The sequence below is a fragment of the Gossypium hirsutum genome, chromosome D12 (assembly GCF_007990345.1).
Source record: "Gossypium hirsutum isolate 1008001.06 chromosome D12, Gossypium_hirsutum_v2.1, whole genome shotgun sequence".
NCBI lineage: Eukaryota > Viridiplantae > Streptophyta > Magnoliopsida > Malvales > Malvaceae > Gossypium > Gossypium hirsutum.
Window position 1 is genome coordinate 52,818,041 of NC_053448.1, and position 20,987 is coordinate 52,839,027.

Here is a 20,987-nt window from a genome sequence, read left to right on the forward strand (position 1 = left end):
ATTATTCAACTCCTCTGAAATTCACTAAGGATTCCAAAAAGTGATATGTGAAAGTAAAAGTGTTATGGTGATATATGTGTTTCAGTAATACATATGAATTAAGTGTTAAATGAAATATGTGAATTAAGTGCCTATGTTATGTTTGTGATACGAAAAAAAAATTTTAATATGTTATTGTAAAAGTTGATTAGTAACTATATGTGTTAAAGTAAAAACTATAAGTTATAAAGTTAGTTTAAATTATTTTAGGTGTTGGAAAATAGATTAAAAGTTTAAGTATATTATTGAAAGAAAGTGTGTGTGAATAAATGTTATTAAATTTTTATTTAAATTATATATATACATATAAATGGTATATTAGGGATCGACCCGATTAAGCAACAAGTAACAAAAAAACGGAATAAATTGAGAAATTGAACACACAAATTTAACGTGGAAAAACCCCTCCAAAGAGGATAAAAAACCACGGGCAAAGATAATTTTACTATAATGGCAAAAGAACGAATAGTACAAAAGATGGAGATAAAACTAAACCCCAAAAACTCGAAAACAAAGAACCCTCAAAACGTAAACACAAAATTCTCTAAATGTGTATGAGTTCTAATCTCTAATGGGTGTTTTTTTTTCTAAGATTGTAAAAGAGCCTATTTATAGGCTAAATTCATATGTCAAATAATAATAAAACAATCTAAACTAATCAGTGTTTGACTGAAACAAATAAACAGAGTTTACTAAAAGATTATTTCTCAAATTTGACTGAAAATAGGAGCCATACTTAACAAATCTCCACCTTGACTCATATTTCCACAATGCCATCTTTGCCAAAGCCCGCCACGAGCTTGTCTTGAACTATGCAGGGAATTAATTGAGTCGAATCTGTGCTTAGAAACTGGAAGACTTCTAGCCTTCGACTTGTACACTGCCAAATCAAAACTAACCCGGGTCTGATTTTCATGAACACAGTGCCCTAACTTTTCAAAACCTGCATCCAAAAGAGAACCTCTCTTCAACAAAACGGTCATACATTTTTCCATCCTATGACCAAGTTGCCTCCGCTCCAAACGAGTTGACTTCGACTCTGTAACGGATGAGGGACGTCCAATTTCACCGGTCACTGTAGAACCTTCCAGAATATAAAGACTGACAGCTCTTTTACCTTTTAACAAAACGAAAGCTCCACGAGATACTTTAATACCGCTCGACTCAATGTTGATTCTGCATCACTTCAAGCCTAAAATACTTAAGGAGATGATATTCTTTCGTAAATCAGGTACATACCTGACATCTGAGAATGTCCTAATTGTCCCATTGTGTGTCCTGATTTTAACAGTTCCAATACCAACTACCTTACTAGATGAATCGTTTCCCATGCGCACAACTCCACATTCAACCGAACTGTATGTAGAGAACCATTTTCTATTGGGACACATGTGGAAAGAACATCCCGAATCTAGGATCCACTTGGAAGTGAGTTTGGAGTTATCGCTCGTTGACACTAACAAGAAATTATCACCGCTTTCATTGGCCAAATTAGCACCAGCTACATCTTCCTCGTTACTCTCAGCAGCTCTTTTATTTCGCAGTTTATAACAATATGCTTTGATGTGACCTAACTTTTTACAATAGTGACACCTTTTGTCTCGTTTCTTTGATGCTATCAAAATGGAAGCTTGCCTATTTGCTTTGCTATTCAAACCAAACTCATTATCGAGTTTGTCTCTACTCAACAAATGACCCTTCACATCTTCGAACGAGAGTTTTTCTCTGCAATAAATCAAGGTCTCTCTGAAAGACTTGTATGAAGAGGGTAAAGAGCACAATAATAGCATAGCTTGATCTTCATCATCAATATGAACCTCAACGTTCTTTAAATCATTTAAAAGAGTAATGAATTGACTGATGTGATCTATAAGAAGCTCACCTTCGTTCATGCGAAACGTAAATAGATGTTGTTTCAACACTAAACGGTTAGCCAGAGACTTAGTTGCATAAAGAGTTTCTAACCTTTTCCACAAGGCGAATGATGTCTTCTCCATCAATACCTCCTGCAATACTGTATTCGCGAGGCACAACTAGATTGCAGACAAGGTCTTTTCATCAAGCTCTTCCCATTCTGTTTGATTTAGATTCTCAGGCTTTTTCCCTGTAACAACATTTTTCAAGCCGTTTTGAACTAGAATTGCCATCATCCGAACTTGCCACAGATTGAAATTTGTCTCACCTTCGAACTTCTCAATTTCAAACCTTGTTGCTGCCATCTTTGAATGGGCTGATCTATGAAAATTGAACTAGCTCTGATTTTCAAACCACTTGTTAGGGATCGACCCGATTAAGCAACAAGTAACAAAAAAACGGAATAAATTGAGAAATTGAACACGCAAATTTAACGTGGAAAAACGCCTCCAAAGAGGATAAAAAACCACGGGCAAAGATAATTTTACTATAATGGCAAAAGAACGAAGAGTACAAAAGATGGAGATAAAACTAAACCCTAAAAACTCGAAAACAAAAAACCCTCAAAACGTAAACACAAAATTCTTTAAATGTGTTATGAGTTCTAATCTCTAATGGGTGTTTTTTTCTAAGATTGTAAAAGAGCCTATTTATAGGCTAAATTCATATGTCAAATAATAATAAAATAATCTAAACTAATCAGTGTTTGATTGAAACAAATAAACAAAGTTTAACTAAAAGATTATTTCTCAAATTTGACTGAAAATAGGAGTCATAATTATCATGGTAATATTGAATTCAATTGAATAATTACTAAGCTAATCACGTAGCTTAACTCATTTGTTTTAAATGATAGGTGATAGATAAGTTTTAAAAAGAATTTAGGATTGCTACTTCAGTTCGGATCACATCACTCCTCAAGCTTCAAGTTCGTTCCCTTTGGTGTACACATACACATTAGACTTTAGTTTGGCATGTATTTAGGTTTATTAGTAAAAAAAATAAATTATGTGAGAATGATAAGGTTTTGTACTATAAGTTAGCTCGATTATAATGAAACAATAATATGTTTAATTGTTCAGTGTTTAAATATATTATTCTTACTCAAGTTAGGTGAGGGGTGTTACAAGGAGGGTGTAACCTCCCCAACCTGATCTAAACGTTAAGATCAGGTTCGAAAGATTACATTGGCCACCGAAATGGCCTAGTAAAACTAGCAGGAGTTATAAAATAGTTCTTTAAAACATTTGTTTATTTTAGTAGAAAACTTAGTATGTTTCAAAATGGTTACAATTTAGTTTCAAAAATTGGCTGATCTTAATGATTGTTTTACAAAAGTTGAATTCTAGAATTATAAATGTATATATTTTTCTCAAACCTCATTTATTTAGTCATGCAACGGAAAAAGTGATATCGAACATAGTTTTAATAAAAATCATATCTCATGCATAATTAATTAAAACTCATATTCCTACATCTTATAATTAAAATAAAGGTCATGCATGCTATATAAATCCCAAAAATTAAGTCTCATGCCACAATTCAAAAATAAAACAATACAGTTTCTGAATAATGGAAAATTTCAAATAATATATCTAAAATATTCTTAAAAAAATTATTCGAATCGAGACTTTTCGGGTGCTAAGTCTGCGTTCTAACCTAGTGGATTATCTATAAATATGGAAATTAAATGGAGAGTGAGCTTAAAAGCTCAATGTGAGTCCAATCACAAATAAACCTGTAGCACCTAGGTCCGATGAGTCTAAAATTTTGATGTATACTAGTAAATAGTTTGACTAACGAAGTGTTATTCGTCCAAATGATTATTTTAGCGTATTAGTGAGAGCATATAGTAACAACCACATGAGTAAGTAAAGATTTGATTTCATGATATTATATATATTAAGGAGAAATTCGTGTTTAGCGATAAGGGGTAGATAAGGAATTTTAATTATAATAAATTAATATTAATATTAATATTCAAATATGATGATTTTTAAATTGTTTCAATATTAACTATTTTTAAGATTAAATAATATTAATATAACCAAATCTAAATTCATTATAATTTTAAAAAAGATTTTGCTTACATTCTTTTTTTTTTTAATTCATTAATGATGTTGAACAAAAACTAATGTTATAAAAATATTATAAAATTGAACCTCATGTGATGGCCGGATGGTCAAGAGTGTTCATCGTTTTAAGTGTGACTTGGGTTTGAGTCGCATTTGTTGTTCGTACTTTACACTATAATTATAATTCACAAAACAATTATAAAATTAATATATACAATTGACCAATGCGTCCCATGAAGTTAAAATTAATAATCTCACTATAAAATAAAAACTTAAACTTCAAATATTTTTTATTTGATTATAATATAAATTTTTATTTTTTATTTATTAAAAACTATTTATAATTTTTTACAAAATAATGATATATATATTTTATATTATTTAATTTTAATATAATTCTTCTTCTTTTATAATTATTTTTAATTTGTAAAATTTCATTAACCTAATGTTTTCTAAATAGATGAATTCTAAAATGTTAATATTTTAAAAACCTCAAAAATTTTAAAAATTTTCATTCAAATATACTCTTAATAATTTTTTTATAATTTTTATAATTCTTTGAAAATTCATATCTAGGATGACTATGGAGAAAATAGTTATCCAAACTTATTCCAGAGGTAGTTTTTAAATAATTATATATATTTTTAAATTTTAGTTTTTTAATATGATCATGTTAACATGAAACACATGTGGCATCACATGTCATATGTGATTATTTGATTATTTCCTAAATTAGGTTAACACTTAACAATAAAAATGAATGAAATTTTTGAAAGAAATTATAAAGTTAGTAGAGAAATTAATTTAATATTTTTAATTAAATGACAAAATACAATCTAAGGGTCCGTTTATTTACATTTAAAAGGTTTTACGGAAAATGTTTTATGCATTTTCCTGTGTTTGTTTCACAGAAAATAGCTTGGTCAACGGAAAAATGACTTACAAGTCAACGGAAAATAAGTCTTTTTCCTTGTAAAATGACTTACCATTTTGAAAAGCGTAAGTCATTTTCCGAAGAAGAGCTCCTCAATAGATAATTTTACTTTATATAAAAATTAACTTAAATCAAATTTAATATTATTATATTGATAATAAATTTTATTTTTATTTTTAAAAATATTTAAAATATTAATATAAAATTTTATATTTTTAATATTATTAAACATACGTATTTAATTATTTATATTTAGTGATATAATAAATTATTAATATAATTAACATAATTTATTATTTTTAATAAATTATTTAATATTTAAATTTTATTTTAATAGTAAGTTTTAAAAATAATAATTTTAAATAATATTATTCATATATTATTGAAAATATCAATATTAATATTTTAATAATAAATATTTATTACAATTATAAATATATTAATAATAAATGTTTTGTAGTATAAATGTTAAAATATGTCATAAGTCTATATACTCTTCACAAATTTGCAATTTGGTTTTTGTACTTTTATTTTTAAGAATTTAGTCCCTCTACTTTCTAGATTTGAAAATCAAGTTCAACTGCTGACATTGTTGATTTTTTTGTCAATTTTGTTAATGTAACATTTTTAAATAAAAAAATACTCGGTTGGTAGAAATGATCATTGCAATAAACCTAAATTCAACAAAATATTTTTAATATATGTAAAAAAATGTAAAATATAAAATTATAGATATAAAATAAACTCAATTAAATAATAAAAAATAAAAAAAATATCAAATGTATGTTTGTTTAATTGAGAACGACTTTTTTGAAATATTTTTAAAGAACCTGTCAAACAAAAAAAAATATTTTACACAAATTCATCCAACCACAAAAAAATATTAATTTTTTTAAAAAAGTAAATTATCTTCTAAAAATTATTTTCCGGAACTCAGTGAAACAAACTGAGCCTAACTCTAAGATAATACTCTATTGTAATTTTTACCTTTAAAAAATCAATAACTCAATTGAATTAATCAAATAAATTATTTATTTTACTAATTAATAACAGAATTAATTTATTTTTAGTCGATTTCAGTAACTGATCCTTATCGATTCCACTGCTGATTCTCTCTCTATATATTTTGATTTTTCTTGATAAGTTTCCTTCGAAGCAAAGCCAAATTAACAGATCTTATCGATTTTACTTCTCCTTCGCCTCTACTTTTTTGGTACGCTAATTCTCTCTCCATTTCTCTCTGCCATTAATTCCTAAATTTTCCACTTAATTTGCTTATTTTCTGTCGATTAGCTTCTGTTTGATTTCTTGTTGGCTTTGGATCTCAATTATTGATTTTGTTTCACAATGATTTTAAATGCAATCTCTTGCTTTTAGTAGGTTATCGGATTTTTAGGTAATTTCTGGAATTATATTTGATTGTTTATAATTTATACGCTATATAAACTTATTTATCGTAGACTGTTTCTAGGGTTTTGTCTGGAAGCTGGAGTTACGGAGGCAAAATTTGAATTTGATTGTGTGCTGTTTGCTAACATAGGGTTTAATTAAGATGGTGCACATTGGTAGTGATGATGATTAAGGAAGAGGAAGTTTTCTCCTTTTTTTTTTTGAAGACACATGTAGTAAATAATTTGTATGTGGAATGTTAATTACCATGATTACTGTGAGTGGAGTTTTCTGGCAATTGTAGGCCAAGCCTGAATTTTGGGTGTTGTGTCTGCTATGAAGCAAAGGGCAACAAGTGCGTTTGTCTATAGTCGGAAAAAAAAAGCCTTTACCATAGTTGAAAATTGAAAACTAAAATTTCTGAAACAGCCTAAAAGCGTCATTTTTACTTTTAAGGGTTTGCTAATGAGTGCCCTAAGCAGAGTTAATTAATATCCTATTTATTGTAACAAATGCAATAGTCAACAACTCTGTTCTTGATCTCTGATGCATTGAGTAGAGATATTACATTGGATGGTAACTTCAAGGAACATCGTTACAAAATCCTTACTCTAATATCTATCAATCTTAAATGAACATTTGTTGCATTTTAATTATTGCTCCTTTCCTTTATAGCAACAATTGTGGAAGCAAAATGCAAACACCTAGGAGTTCCTACTCTTTTCTTTATTGAAGTTGTTTAAGTGAATGCAACGAACTGGTTTTGTTACATGTGATTCATTTAGTTTTTTGTTACCTTTCGTTCCCTTAACCGTTTCTATTTCTCATAAGTGGTTACTTTGGAAAGTGTGATGTGGCATTTACTATTGTGGGGAATATTCCTTGTGGTCATTTAAGTTCTGATTCTTTGTGGTGATATAAGTTTTGACAGTCATACATAGCTTTTTGGTTTTTTGATTCCTTGTGCTCAATGCTTATCCGGTGATCGCTTGCTGTTCCCAAGAAGATGTCTCAAACTGATTTAACACTCATGAGCTGTTAGATAATCTTTTCTTTTTGGTGTTCCTTTGCTGAAAAAAATGCAGCTTACAGTATGCCAGAAGACACAGAGTACCGCTGTTTTATTGGTAACCTTTCATGGTCAACATCTGATAGGGGCCTAAAAGATGCATTTGAAAAGTTTGGAAATCTTCTTGAGGCTAAGGTAATGAGTCATGATACTCTCTCTCTTCAGGACATCTCTTCTCTTATTATTATTTTTTAATTTATTAAATGCTTGAGTTACTGATTATCATCATCAAATTTGATCCTGGTCAAACACTATTTTTTATTTGTTGTTGCATTTAGACAAGGTAATAGTTTTTGTTAATTAATAAGCTTTTTCGAGCGTCTTTGTTTGCACCTTCATGCTTCCACCTTCTGTTCTCTGTTTACCCTCCATGCTTGTGTTTTCTGTTTCAGAATGTTGACCCTTCTCCCTTTTGAAAACTATACTTTCTACCTCTGGATGTCAGTTTATTCTCCAATTCAGATTGAAGGCGATTCAAAAGCTGAAAGCTTAAGTACTTACGGATTGCCCTAATATGTTTTATGCAGCAAAACTAGTAATAATAATAGCATTATTTGTATAAAGCGTGATAACTGATAAAATGCTATGGAACTTCATTATTTTCTGAATACGTTTTGGTATTAATTTCCCTGGTTTTGGTCTGCATTTCTGACTATTATTTTGGTATTTTAATCAATCATCAACCTGATTTGACTGAGAAAAATTTGGTTTGATTCAGGTAGCTACTGACAAGTTTTCTGGCCGTTCTCGTGGATTCGGATTTGTCACTTTTGATGAGAAAGCAGCAATGGAAGAAGCTATTGAAGCAATGAATGGAATGGATTTGGACGGGCGGAATATAACTGTTGATAGAGCTAAACCTCAACAAGGGTCAGGGAGAGATTATGATGGTGACCGTAGCCGTGATCGTGGACGTGATCGTGACCACGATCGTAGCCGGGGCTATGATGGCAGTCGTGGATCTAATGGTGGGGAGTGTTTTAAGTGTGGGAAACCTGGACACTTTGCTAGGGAGTGTCCTAGTGATGGGGCTAGGGGGGGCAAGTATGGTGGTAGGGGGGATCGTTATAGTGGTGGTAGTGATGGTGGCCGTTATGGTCCTGACCGAAATGGAGACCGGTTTGGTGGGCGCAGCAGAGATGCAGGTAGTCGAGGGGGGTCTGGTAGTGACAGATATAGTCGTGATCGTTCTGGACCGTATGAGCGCCGTGGAGCTGGAGGTCCTCGTTCTGGATAAGATGACTTTTTGTGGTATGCAGATCTACTTGTCCTTTTTGCTTGCTAATTTCTTCTTTTCCAATTTTGGATTCTATGTCTAATTATCGTTGTGCTGATGGAAGCATACTTTGATTGCAGCTGATGAACCAGGGTTGCTGCTTTTATGGCAAAGCATGAAGTTTTATTTTATTTTATTTTATTTTATTTTATTATCTTTTTTACAGGATGTTTTTGTGGGGTGGAACAATATAGTAGTTCAGTCCTTTCACCTTTGAAGTGTGAACTTGGCACAAATCTTCAACTATTTATGTGTTCCTAAATGCTGTGTTCGATGGAGTCTTGTGCTTTCTTGACATGCTCTTCACATATGGTCTTATGCTCTCTGAATGCTCCATTTTTTGTGATTCATGCATTATCAACAGCAATTGCCCTTCCTTCTGTCCGAGTTCTGTTGACTTTTTTTGAATGCCCAACATGGAAGATGGTTTGGTCTTTGGTTGGTAACGTTGGTTATATGGAAGAATCCATCATTTGGGTTTTGCTTCTTCTCACTTTGAGGAGTAGAATCTTGCTCTAGAAGTAAATGCCCATTTTGGCTGGCCCTGTTTTCAGTATCTTACTAAATAAACAGGAGTCAAGCGGGTAATTTATTTCTTACATATTGCTTTGATCCGCGCTAGTTTTCTATTCTTCTTTAAAAAAAAAAATTAAATGGTATGTGCGGTATTAATGTTATTGACCTTTTGGCAGGATGGTTGGACGTTTGTACTTTGTGCCCTTTATGGATACTTGATTGGGTTTCTTTGTTGCTAATTGGACATGGTTTTATAAACTTAAAACATTGCGAGTTTTTTTTGGCGCAACAAGGGATCTGCATACTAATTGAATATATAAGCACACCCCATGTTCTTCATGGTGCACTGATGGAAGAGTTCCATTTCCTCTAAACCAATGGTAGGTTGTTTGGAAGCTCTTTGATGAGTTCATCAACCGCGGTTCTTCCTTCCCATGAGCCTATAAACTGTTGCTCTGGGTGCAGATCGCCGTTCTCCGTGCCTTGTTGTAAACTGAGCTCTAGTTTTTGAACCTTTTGGCTAAAAGCTCAGGAAGTGGTCAAGATATAATTGGATTCAGCTTAAGTTGGTGATTTTCAAAGTCCTTTTTTGGTTCTTAGGGTCAGCTTTCTTCAGAGTTCAGACTTTATGGGTTGTGGTTTGTTGGTGTCTTCAATTCTTAGCTGCTCCGGTTCCTTTCTGTCATTTTAATTATTGTAGTGTAGTATGTGGCATGATTGGATGTTTTCTTGGTTGACTGACATGCATGAATTGTTTGCTAGTTTTCTCCTTTTCTATTTATTATTGTTTGAATTATATTACGATGCCTGTGTTTCTCATAGGACATACATGTTAGGTTGGCGGTACGAATAATGATAAATTAACATGAATCACTGAATACAAGTGTAAATGGATATTAAATTTGATATCCCATCAAAGGGATGCACGTAATTATGTTCAAATTAAGATGTTAGCTTTTTTGTAGGATCCAAGTGGTTGATCTATCAGGTTGCCCTGCTGTTATAGGCTCATGCATGGTAGCATGAATGGCTCTTGTACCTATAGGCTTCGTTCACCTATGTCTTTATTTTTGGTCATGTAGATAAGATCTCCATTCATATGAAACGGGAGGGTCGTTTAGGTCAAAATGTTTTATGCATTGTTTCGCAGTCTAGTATTAGCTACGTTGTGGCTTTTAGGCACTAGGTTGTGTTTTTTCAATTGTATAAACTCGCTGTGGCATGATAAATGGTTAAAGTAGTAAGACCTTTGTACCTATTACATTATTTTCATGTTGATCTGACATTACTCAAGTATCGAATGGGGGTTTTTACATTTGTAGTGAGAGCCTTACTGCTCAACTTTCTTTAAATTATTCATCAGTTACATTTTTAGTTCTTGGATTTTTTTAGCCCCATTCTATTTCGGTAGTTCGACTGCGAAATTTATTTGTTTCTGTATTTCCCGAATATGAGTGTGTGACTTGTTATAATTGATCCTATTGATAGTACAGAAAATGGGTCTGTCATCTTGATCGAGATAGTTTTATCCCGTCGGATAGTCATTCTAGTATCTGAAATGGATCACAAAGTATTTGAACTATGATTCATACTTAATATTCAAACCTCGCGGCCGGACTCAAAAAAAAATTCAAAGAAAGAGTTATATTATTTATAAATCGAAAGATTTTTTATTCTTTCAAACTCTCATTTAGTTTATGGTTATTTTGATCAAAGACAAACATTTCTTTTCTTTGTATTTTTTTTATTATATCTATTCTATTGATTGAATAAGTGATGATTTGCGCATGAGGCGATTACGCCCATAAATTGTCAAGTCTTGGGCCCTAAAAGATACGACGAAACAGAAGATATAACATGATTAAAAGAATTAATACTGATATAGCGTGATAGCTTTTGTGTTTCGAATATTATTCGTTTTGTTTGGGTTCCATTATCAACTTTAAATTTTAAAAGAATTTATTAAAATTCCAAAATTTTAAATATGTATTAAAAATTTAGAAAAATATAAAAATTATATTTAAAATCTTAAAATTTATTTAAAATTAAAAATAGCTAATATTTTTAGAAATTAAAGACATTATATATAAATTTTAAAAAAATAGTCACATGTTTTCTAATTCAACAAATCTCTAGTTTAATTTTTTATTTTTAAATTAAAAATTCAAAAATACAAAAATTCATTAGCATTCATCAATGTTAAGTGGCAATAGATTTCAGAAGCCAACCAGTACTGCTTAGAGGTGCTCATGGGTCGGGCGGTCCGACGGCCCGGCCGAAATATGGGAGGGTTTGGGTAAAAATATAGGTTTGTATAATTAATTGTATTATAAAAACACATGTGCAAGATTAAATGTCATATTGTATTAATTTATATGACAAGTTGGATGAACACTAGATAAAGTAGCACGAGAAAACACGTATGCCTAGTCAATTCCTATGCTAGCTCGGTATATCCTTGATGGTTTGCATTTGATTTGACGATGTGAATATATGAAAACGATGAATAAGAGTAATAGATCGCATGTCTATCCGTAGTGAATGTGTTTTCTCGTCATGCATAAGAGATGACTTAGAGGTTAAATTTAACTTCTTTGAATTATTATTTAATTAAATTGCAATTAAATAATTGATGTTCGAAATAGAAATTAAATTAATTCGTCATCATAGTTTCAAATTACAAGGTAATTAAATTTATTTACTTATAGATTTTAATACGGTAAAGTCATCTTGACTTTAATGAAAATAGAATTGGATTGACAAACTAATTTAATAAAATAATTAAATTAATTAATTAATTGAATAAATGATATTTTAGGTATAGGAATAATGTTACTTGGATTGAATAAATTATATGAATTAATTTAAAGACCTAATAATACATATAATTATACTCAATACATGATGACGCCTAACTAGACCTGGTGCAAGGCAATGGGCGACAAACCCTACTCCCCGAAAAGGGTATTGCTACCACCTAACATAAAGGTAAAATAAAAAGGTGATACAATGCTGAAGAAAAAATGCGCCATCCAATTAGGCATAATCTTTGCAATAGCTTTATAATTAAAGTTGCACAAACTAATCAACCGGTTTAACTACTTGTCTTGTTGATTCCCCTAAGCAATCTCTCACTTTCAAAAAAGCCTATTACACATGTGTATAGTTTGTCATTAACCAAAGCCCAATAATAGTGATAGAAAAGGTCATGAAAGCGATCCGAAACCGACGTCTTGATGTACTCTCAATGATAATATATATAATTTTTGAAGTTACAATTAATTATATGAACAATTTGAATGAGAACCAATTAGAAGTTCCAGGGAAAGATTGGGACCCTGGGTGGATTGGTGGCTAACTGGATGTACTCTCAATGAACTACTAAAATGGCCACTCTTCTTCTGATAAACTGGTGTGGAGGGAGGGTCCAAAAGGTATCTTTTCCATCAAGGGAGCTTATTGCTTTCTCTGAGAAAGGCAATTTAACTACCAACCAATATGTGGTAATTCTTTGGAAGCTTGATCTCCTCTATAAAAGTATCATGTTCTTGTAAAATAAATTTGCAATAACTATTTACCTATGCAAAAGGAATTGGTGAGCCATGACATCCCTATTGGGACATTCAAGATCGGAGGGCCTCAGCCTTTGCCAATAATTCCAAAGCCTCAATAGCAACAATAAATATAAATTTATACACTGCAAATACAATAAAAACGAATCATCCACATTATCATATAGGTATCCCTTCAAATGCACGGATAAACTCACACAGACCATAAATGGGGTATCAAGAATGAGTAACAAAGTGCAAATCAACAAATATTTTACAGACATTAATAGAGACAATGAGTCATTAGAAGTAGATCACAACCATATGAAGAACTGCTTCATGAGTTCTTCTCAACATGCTCATCTTTCAATGGCTCCCCATCATTAGTCTCCTTTGTCGATGGTGAAACTGAAGAATGCATATTCTTAAGCTCCTCTAACTGCAACAAATAAAGAACTCAGTTAACTAGTGAAAAATTTTTGATTCCGAGATTATCATGGTGCACAGATTAAACTGATAAAAGAACAGTAAGAAAAGCTTTGTCATCAGGACAAACTTGTAATGCCTAAGCTATATGCTTGCAATGTTAGGCTAAACATGTCAAAACCAGTCAAAATTGCTGGAGCAGCATGGATGTTGGCAGGAGCAAGATGACTGCAAAAAATTGCGTCAACATAAACACCAGACCTAATCCAGTTAGTTTATGTAGTCATCGCATTCAACATGCCTGAGGTATGATCATGTCCACCATGATAGAATTTTCATCTAAAAAGCCGTATGTGAATAATAAAGAAGCTTTTATCTTTGGTTAATAATTGACCTTGAATTATAACCAGTTTACAATCTGGTCTGGTACCTGATCTAATATTCCGTTAAAATGCCACTCCAATGAACTAACACTGTTACATAAAACGCTGATATTGTATGTTGACCAATGCTAAGTTACCACATATTGGGCCAGATTTCTTTTTCAAATGTTGATGTGGCATTGATTTCGACACATGGCAACATAATATTGGTCAACTAAGCTACGTTAGCATTTACATACCATCATATGTAATGCAAAATGCTACCTTACACAAATAAACCAATCCATACCTCTTTGCAAGCATCCTCATGCTGTAGCTCATTGTACTTTGTTTGCAAGTCTGAAATCTCAGCTTGTAGCTTTTCATATTCATATATAGTTGGACCCCCTAATTTTTGTTGTATGAACCTACCATGGAGAAAAAACTATAATTATATCTCAACATTCCTTGCAAATAACATAAAGTGGATGTCAACCATAAGCTGCTCAATGTAGAAGTAATTAAACTTAGTTAAGCCATTTGCTATGGTCGCGTGCCAATGCTTTAGCTTTACTACCGTGAGACCTTTCACCAAAAGGCACAGACGATGACACAAGTACCCTGACAAAGTCGATTCTAATTTATGATTTGGCATAAAAATTAAAATAATTTCAAGTTTTCATGAATTCGGGATAAACATTAAACAAAAACAAGAAAACAGGATTTCAGATGTTGCAAGGAAAGCAACATTAAGAAATCCAAGATGATAATATTGTAACTTGTAAGATACGATTCACACAAATAGAGCCCAATGTACAATATCCAACATTATTGAAATTGAACTACAGATCTCAATATATACATATATATATATAAAAACTTGAACAATGACATGGAAAACTCAATTGAAAGATTGAATATATATATAAACTTGAACAATGACATGGAAAACTCAATTGAAAGATTGAATTCTGAAAAACTTACTCAAGGGCTGAAGATGGCTTCTCATTTTGTTCATACAATGCAACCAAAACTACAAAATAATGAAATTAAATTACAAACAACCAAATACCCACATCAAGAAATATGTTAAAATAAGAGAAAATAATAAAATTATATATTAAAAAGAAAGAAAAATAAAACCTTTGGTGAGAGCATCAACAGCTCCACTGGACTCAAGATACTTCCTAAATGCTTCTTTCTTAGCATCTTTTTCCTAAATCCAAAATCTGGGTATTTAGTATTTATAACTAAAAGATATAATTTGGGAGACTAAAATGGTAATTTTTTTAATATATTGATAATATATATAATTTTTGAAGTTACAATTAATTATATGAACAATTTGAATGAGAACCAATTAGAAGATAAAATTAATTATACAAACCTATATTATAATAAATGTTGAGTATATCAGAAGAACAGTACCAATTAATATATATTGTGCGTAGGAGCTTATTACTTTTAAATGTCATAGCAATAAATTTAATTAAAAAAAATTTTGAACAGCATTAAAAAGTAAACTTAAATTTTGAAATTTAAAAAATAAAAGAATTAAATTCAATAAAATAAAAGTATAAATACTAAATTATTTAATTTTCAAAACATACAAAGACTATACCATATTTCAACCTTTTTAAAATTAATTAACCTCTTAAGAAAGTGACATATGTCGCAGTTTCATTGGCTCAATTTAAAAGAAGTTAAAAAATAGTTTTGGGTACGGAATTGAGTGATAGAACCCAAAGTTAGATACTTAAATTGGAAAAAAAAAAGAAAAGAAAATTTCACCAAAAAAAAAAAGAAAAGAAAAAGAAAATCCAGGTGCCACATTGAACTTTGAAACTAGACTTAGGTACTTTTAGTAGATTATTTCATTCTTAAACTGTTCATAAACCATTAGATCAAATAATATTATGTACTTAAAAATATGTTGAAATCCATGACTTTCAAGTTGCTGTAATAGGAACAGTAACGTTGATGACTAAGATGAGCAAGGGGAAGAGGTGTGGCGGAGGTCCCCAGTAAGGAGAGAGAGAGCGCGCTTTTTGTATGTTCTTTGAATGAATTCTGAGTTTTTTATATTGAGGGCCTGAGAGGTGAGATGGCGGCCTCCCATTAAATCTTCTCAATGTCTTTTAATGAGGGTGGGTGTAAGAGATATGTAAAAGACGTTTTGTCAATATGATGGTCTTACTACAGGGGTGGTTCAGATGTCTCCTAATTTTACAGTTACCAGTATCATTGGCAGAGGTGCATCGTGGAGCTTGACTAAGGTTAACGAAGGTGACTGGTTGACAAAGGTTCTTGTAAAAGAGTTTTGTATAACAAGTACTAACTAAGCTAATGCTCTATTCGCATATACAAAATAGACAATTAAATCTATATCAAAACTTATGTAACTCATTGTAACAAAAAATATGTAAACACCGTACTTACACAAAACTACCCTATTTATCATTTGAAGTTATATTCATTTCAAATATACAAATCCAATAAAGGCTATATTACTCAAGAGTCATAATTATGATAAATGGGTAAGTGAAGGAGATTATGAATAAGAAAACTGTAACCCTGCTTTGGTTGAGAGGAAGATATATATAAATTGCTTTAGACAGCGCAAGTTTGCATGCATGGCTGCTACGTGGATTACCTAAGGTTTAGGGGCCTACTCCAGCAACATCAAGATCCCAAGCAAGCGTGGGATCATTTGGTTATATCCAAACCCCCAAAACCCACTCCTTTAATCATGATATTGCACTTGGGAATTGGATTATTTAGTAATCCCCCACTGTTAGTTTTTAGATATCGTGAAGAGATTTAGTTCAATGATTTACAGTCGTATGTTAATAAATTTTATTTTATAAAAAGTGAGATTCATATATTCCATTTTATCAGTCACTATGATAGATACGAAGTAAATGAATTATACATACACTGACAAGTGAAAACCTGTTTTCTTTATTTCTTTCTTTTTTTTGGTTTCCACTCAACTTTTGTAACTGTAGATTGGAACTATGGGACTGCATTTAACGTACGCATGAAAATTAGATTATGAGTTCACTTCATTATTATCCATATATATATATGGAATAGAAACGGAGATCAAATAATTTGTTATTGATTAGCAGTTACGTTCCATAACATATTATTTTTCTCTTAATTATGATCATATTAACTGCTGCTCCATATGATCATCATCATTGATCTGGGTTTATGTCACATATGCACCGCAAAATCTACGATTTTTAAAGATTGAAACTCAATTCCTTTTATCTTTCTTTCTCAATACTACAGATAGATTCTAGAATCAAATGATAAACCTATTGAATCTCAGAGACATACACAGGACAAGTAATAAATAAGCAAGGCCATGATGATGATGATTCATGCATGGCGAGTTTTATCCATTGACGGCGCACCATATTCCAATGCAATTAATTAATTACTTTACCCCTCTCTCTCTCTCTCTATATATATATATATACCACCATTATCGCCTCTTCGCATTTCCAAACCCTAAACTCCATCCTTACTATTCAGAATCACATCCTCAATTGCATTACTATTCTTTCTCCAAATCAAGAAATGGCACATCAGTGCTCGCTTAATGGTTGTTGGTTCAAGTCTTCTGAAATGATCGCCAAAGAAGAAGAGGAACACTACTCATCTCCTTTCCCACCCCGTCTTCCTCTTGATTCAAGGTGGCATTCATTAATGATTGTGTGGCACTTGTTATAAATCTTCTGTATTTTTTTTTTCTTTACTCACAAATATTCTTCTTAAAATGAATTTTTCTTCGGTGCAAGTAGTACTGTGTATTGTAATCCAATGGATTGGCAGTTTCCCATCGAACAAGGCTTTTACGATGAAGTTCCTTTGATGAGCACCTTCTCTACTGATCCTTTATATGCTTCGTTGGACATTGAACAAACTTCAACTCCAACTCAAGGTCATCTTCTTCTTATTATTTTCTTTCATTATTAATAAAGCATCTTCAATCACCCATCTTAAATTAATAGTATATATTATCATTGCAGATGGTTATGATGGGAATGGGTTTTGGGATGAACTGGGTTTGTTGTTTGAACCCTGCAACAAACAACCAATGCTTAAAGATGAAGATATAAATGGGGAAGGAGTGATGAAGAAAGAGAGGGTTTCAAGTAAAAGGTGCAAGGAAGATCAACGTAATATTAGGGCTAAATTGCTGTCAAGGAAAGTCATCTCACAGTACTTTTATATGCCCATAATTCAAGCAGCAAAAGAGCTTAACGTGGGGCTGACACTGTTGAAAAAAAGGTGTAGGGAACTCGGAATCAGGAGGTGGCCTCACCGCAAGCTTACGAGCCTCCGAACCCTTATCAACAACGTTCAGGTACGTACTGTTTTCACTAATTAACTATCGAGGCTGAAACTCGACGTTGGTTGCAGTTTATTTATAATTGATGGGACGGTTTAAAAAAGCTTATAATTTGTAACATAAATTTATTAATGACTAAGAATATGAAAATTGTTTTATATGATTGGTGTTGATATTATGAAAAATGGCAGGAGTTGGAGGAAGGAGAAGAAAGGGAAAGCAAAGTGAGGGAAGCAATAGAGGTATTGGAAAGGGAGAGGAAAATGTTGGAAGAGATACCGGACATGGATTTGGAAGACAAGACCAAAAGACTTAGGCAAGCCTGTTTCAAGGCTAATTACAAGAAGAGAAAGCTCGTGCCGCCGTCGATTATGAATCAGTCACCATCTTCCACCGGTGCTGTTGGTAGCCGAGCAAGTGATTTGGATTTAATTACTAGAGCTAATTGTCGCAGGGGTTTGTCAGAGTCTTTTTCATCAACCATCACCATGATCTAAGTCTAAACAATTTATTTCAATCTCTACCAAATATATATATTGCTTGTTTTGAAATGCCTGCTTATTCTTAAAAACCGATGATAACTACACAAATATATAAAGAATGAGGAACTTTAATATATAAAGATTGTAGAATGGTTATATCTTTTACCCTGAAGAGTTACATTATTGTCATCTACAAAACAAAAAATACCCTTTAAATTTGGTACTCTATATGCAATTTTCTTCTCAATGCTGGCTTAGGAGTTCTTGAAGCCTTGTTTTCATAATCAGATAACCCTTGAAGATAAAGACCAAATCAAAGAAATCCTTCCAAGTTAGATGGTAGATGCACAGAATGGAAGATCAGTCAGAACGGAACATCTACCGAGCGATGAATGTATTAGCTCTCACAACATCTAATGCGGTAAACACCATTTAAACAGACAAAATGCTTAAGCAACTCAAAGAGACATTACATAAGACTTTAAATGAATCACGGAAAACATTTGCAGGGCTTCTATTTATGTATTATGATGTTTAAAAATGAAAATTGTATTTACATTGTCTTCAACTGTAGATGTGTTACTATAAAGATTGAAAGTGATAATTCATTATTTTCATCACAGGAAGATGACGCTGATAATGTATTCAATATTTGGTAGCAACTAGTTGCATCACTAAATTATACTATCGTTATCAATGCCTAAATAACTTGATGAACCTCATTTTGGTAAGTATTTAATGGTTGATAATTTCATCACCAATAATAAAATAATATTCTCAAAAAAAAGTATATAAAGAAATAGTAGCGGTAATGAAAATCATCAAAATAGTGAAAGATAGATTATAAAAATGTTTCATATTTAATGACATAATATGCTAAAATAATCAATCTAGGTATAAATAACTTCATCATGAATTATTAATAAAAGAAGTAAAGTCACCATCGGTTGTAGGAATCGTTACCATGACATTCAATTTATTGCAATAAAGTTAACAATAAAATATATCATCACTTAAAGTAATATGAAATTTTAATTTAGTGACAATTTGACGTATTATCAACAAAGATGATATTTTCTGTGTCCAAATTTTTATCAGCATGATGACCAATCATAAAATGTAATTATTAGTGGTAGGAGCAAAATTATCAAATTACTAATGATATAATTATCGTAATAATAGAAGTAAACAATTAAAAAAAAGTCGATTATTAACAAAGACTATATCCCAGCTAATATTACCATATAACTTAAGACATCCCTGCAGAAGATCAGAGCTGTAACAAGAGTTTTTAACACATTAACCACATTAAGGCAATCACTCTCAATAACTAGATTACTAACATTTGCCCGCTTAGAAGGAGCATACATATTCACAGCCTCCTTCACAGCCTGCAGCTCAGAAATCAAGGGGTCAGACGTGCCAATGGCAATGGATAAAACAAGAAGAGAAGTACGGTCATGGTCACGCTGAATTCCACTAGTAACATTACTCATCTAAACTCGAAAGTCATGAAAAAAAATATTAAACTTAAAAAATAAGCTTCACACATTAATATTATGAACTCTGACTTAGGTGAGGTTTTACCTTAAATTAGCTTTTAAAAGGAAAACATTTTAAGCTCCAACCTAATTTCAAGTCTGAACTCGAAATTAAGCTCCGCTTAATTATACTTTTGGTCATGAAAATGTCCGGTAAAGGAATAAGTGGAGTTTGTGAAGAAATAGGGATGGTGGAAACTGGAAACACATTGGCAGGTTGCTCCAAAGTTTAATTGCAGTTGCAATTGGAAGAAATTATTGAAGTTGAGGGATATCGCTTCTCAAGTTTTTAATAATACGAGAGTAAGTAGAAAGGTATCTGTATCCAAAATATGGAAAGAAATCAGAGTAGGGAAGGAGAGGTTGCTTGGAACAAACTCCTTTGGTTTCCTTTACATATGCGAAAGTTGTCTTTTGTTGCTTGGATGGCTATCCTTGACTGACTTCCTACAATAGACAGACTCATTTCATGGGGGGATGTTGCAATCTTTGTCATGATGGGATGGAAACTCGAAATCATCTATTTTTTGAATGTGAGTTCTGCAGACAGATTTGGTAAGATGAACTAAAACTGTGTCTTATTCATACAAGGGCTATGTCTTGGATTCAAGAACTTCATTGGGTTGGAAAGTCATTGCTTACATTGGTTTTGAAGATTGCATTTATCTACTTGATTTGGAAGGACAGTTTGCAGAGAAACAACAAAGAGATTAAGAAATTTTAATTAGCATTAAAGAATTTGTACAGTTAGGACTTTTAGGGAAGTGTATAGATAGAAGTGATAGAGTGAATTGCCAATTGGGGAATACAAAATACAAATAGAGCTGTAGTCTTGATGTTGCTGTATTAGCAACTAATGTTTCTTTTGTAGCAGTTTTTCTGCTTCTTTTGGAAAATAAATTATCGGGGAGTACGGTATAACATATTTATATTATATATTCTTTTTTGCAACGAGAAGGAAAGATCCCATACGTGGGAAACTAAATAGCAAACTGGAATGGGCCGGAAAGCTCCATTTACTTATTCCTATTAGTTGGGCTATTTTTCAAA

The 20,987-nt window shown here is 31.8% G+C and overlaps 3 protein-coding genes across 3 annotated transcripts; 2 read left to right on the forward strand and 1 right to left on the reverse strand.

Annotated features, from left to right (window-relative positions):
- The first annotated feature begins 5,940 nt into the window (after positions 1-5,940).
- Positions 5,941-8,991, forward strand: LOC107946517 (glycine-rich RNA-binding protein RZ1A). Its single transcript, XM_016880890.2, has 4 exons — positions 5,941-6,175; positions 7,437-7,555; positions 8,139-8,671; positions 8,777-8,991. Exons 2-3 carry the CDS (start codon positions 7,445-7,447, stop codon positions 8,655-8,657), a joined length of 630 nt encoding a protein of 209 aa, XP_016736379.1. The 5' UTR covers positions 5,941-6,175; positions 7,437-7,444; the 3' UTR covers positions 8,658-8,671; positions 8,777-8,991.
- A 3,925-nt stretch (positions 8,992-12,916) lies between these two features.
- On the reverse strand, positions 12,917-15,796 carry LOC107943906 (c-Myc-binding protein). Its single transcript, XM_016877721.2, has 5 exons — positions 15,788-15,796; positions 14,695-14,767; positions 14,536-14,584; positions 13,862-13,979; positions 12,917-13,202 (listed from the first exon to the last, which is right to left on the reverse strand). The coding sequence occupies exons 1-5, from the start codon at positions 15,794-15,796 to the stop codon at positions 13,101-13,103; spliced, it is 351 nt and encodes a 116-aa protein (XP_016733210.1). The 3' UTR covers positions 12,917-13,100.
- Positions 15,797-17,139: 1,343 nt separating this feature from the next.
- LOC107943916 (protein RKD1) lies at positions 17,140-18,411 on the forward strand. Its single transcript, XM_016877730.2, has 4 exons — positions 17,140-17,274; positions 17,395-17,503; positions 17,592-17,929; positions 18,106-18,411. Exons 1-4 carry the CDS (start codon positions 17,140-17,142, stop codon positions 18,409-18,411), a joined length of 888 nt encoding a protein of 295 aa, XP_016733219.2.
- The last annotated feature ends 2,576 nt before the right edge of the window (positions 18,412-20,987 follow it).

Bases quoted from the DNA above. Each gene is read 5' to 3' on its own strand.
- LOC107943906 (XM_016877721.2), bottom strand. The intron at 13,980-14,535 runs GTAAGTTTTTCA...TCTCCATGGTAG, and splicing joins AAGCCATCTTCAGCCCTTGA to GTTCATACAACAAAAATTAG. The intron at 13,203-13,861 runs GTATGGATTGGT...TATTTGTTGCAG, and splicing joins ATGAGGATGCTTGCAAAGAG to TTAGAGGAGCTTAAGAATAT.
- LOC107946517 (XM_016880890.2), top strand. From the start codon at position 7,445: ATGCCAGAAGACACAGAGTACCGCTGTTTTATTGGTAACCTTTCATGG. The intron at 7,556-8,138 runs GTAATGAGTCAT...GGTTTGATTCAG, and splicing joins GAAATCTTCTTGAGGCTAAG to GTAGCTACTGACAAGTTTTC.
- LOC107943916 (XM_016877730.2), top strand. From the start codon at position 17,140: ATGGCACATCAGTGCTCGCTTAATGGTTGTTGGTTCAAGTCTTCTGAA. The intron at 17,275-17,394 runs GTGTGGCACTTG...ATGGATTGGCAG, and splicing joins GGTGGCATTCATTAATGATT to TTTCCCATCGAACAAGGCTT. The intron at 17,504-17,591 runs GTCATCTTCTTC...TTATCATTGCAG, and splicing joins AACTTCAACTCCAACTCAAG to ATGGTTATGATGGGAATGGG.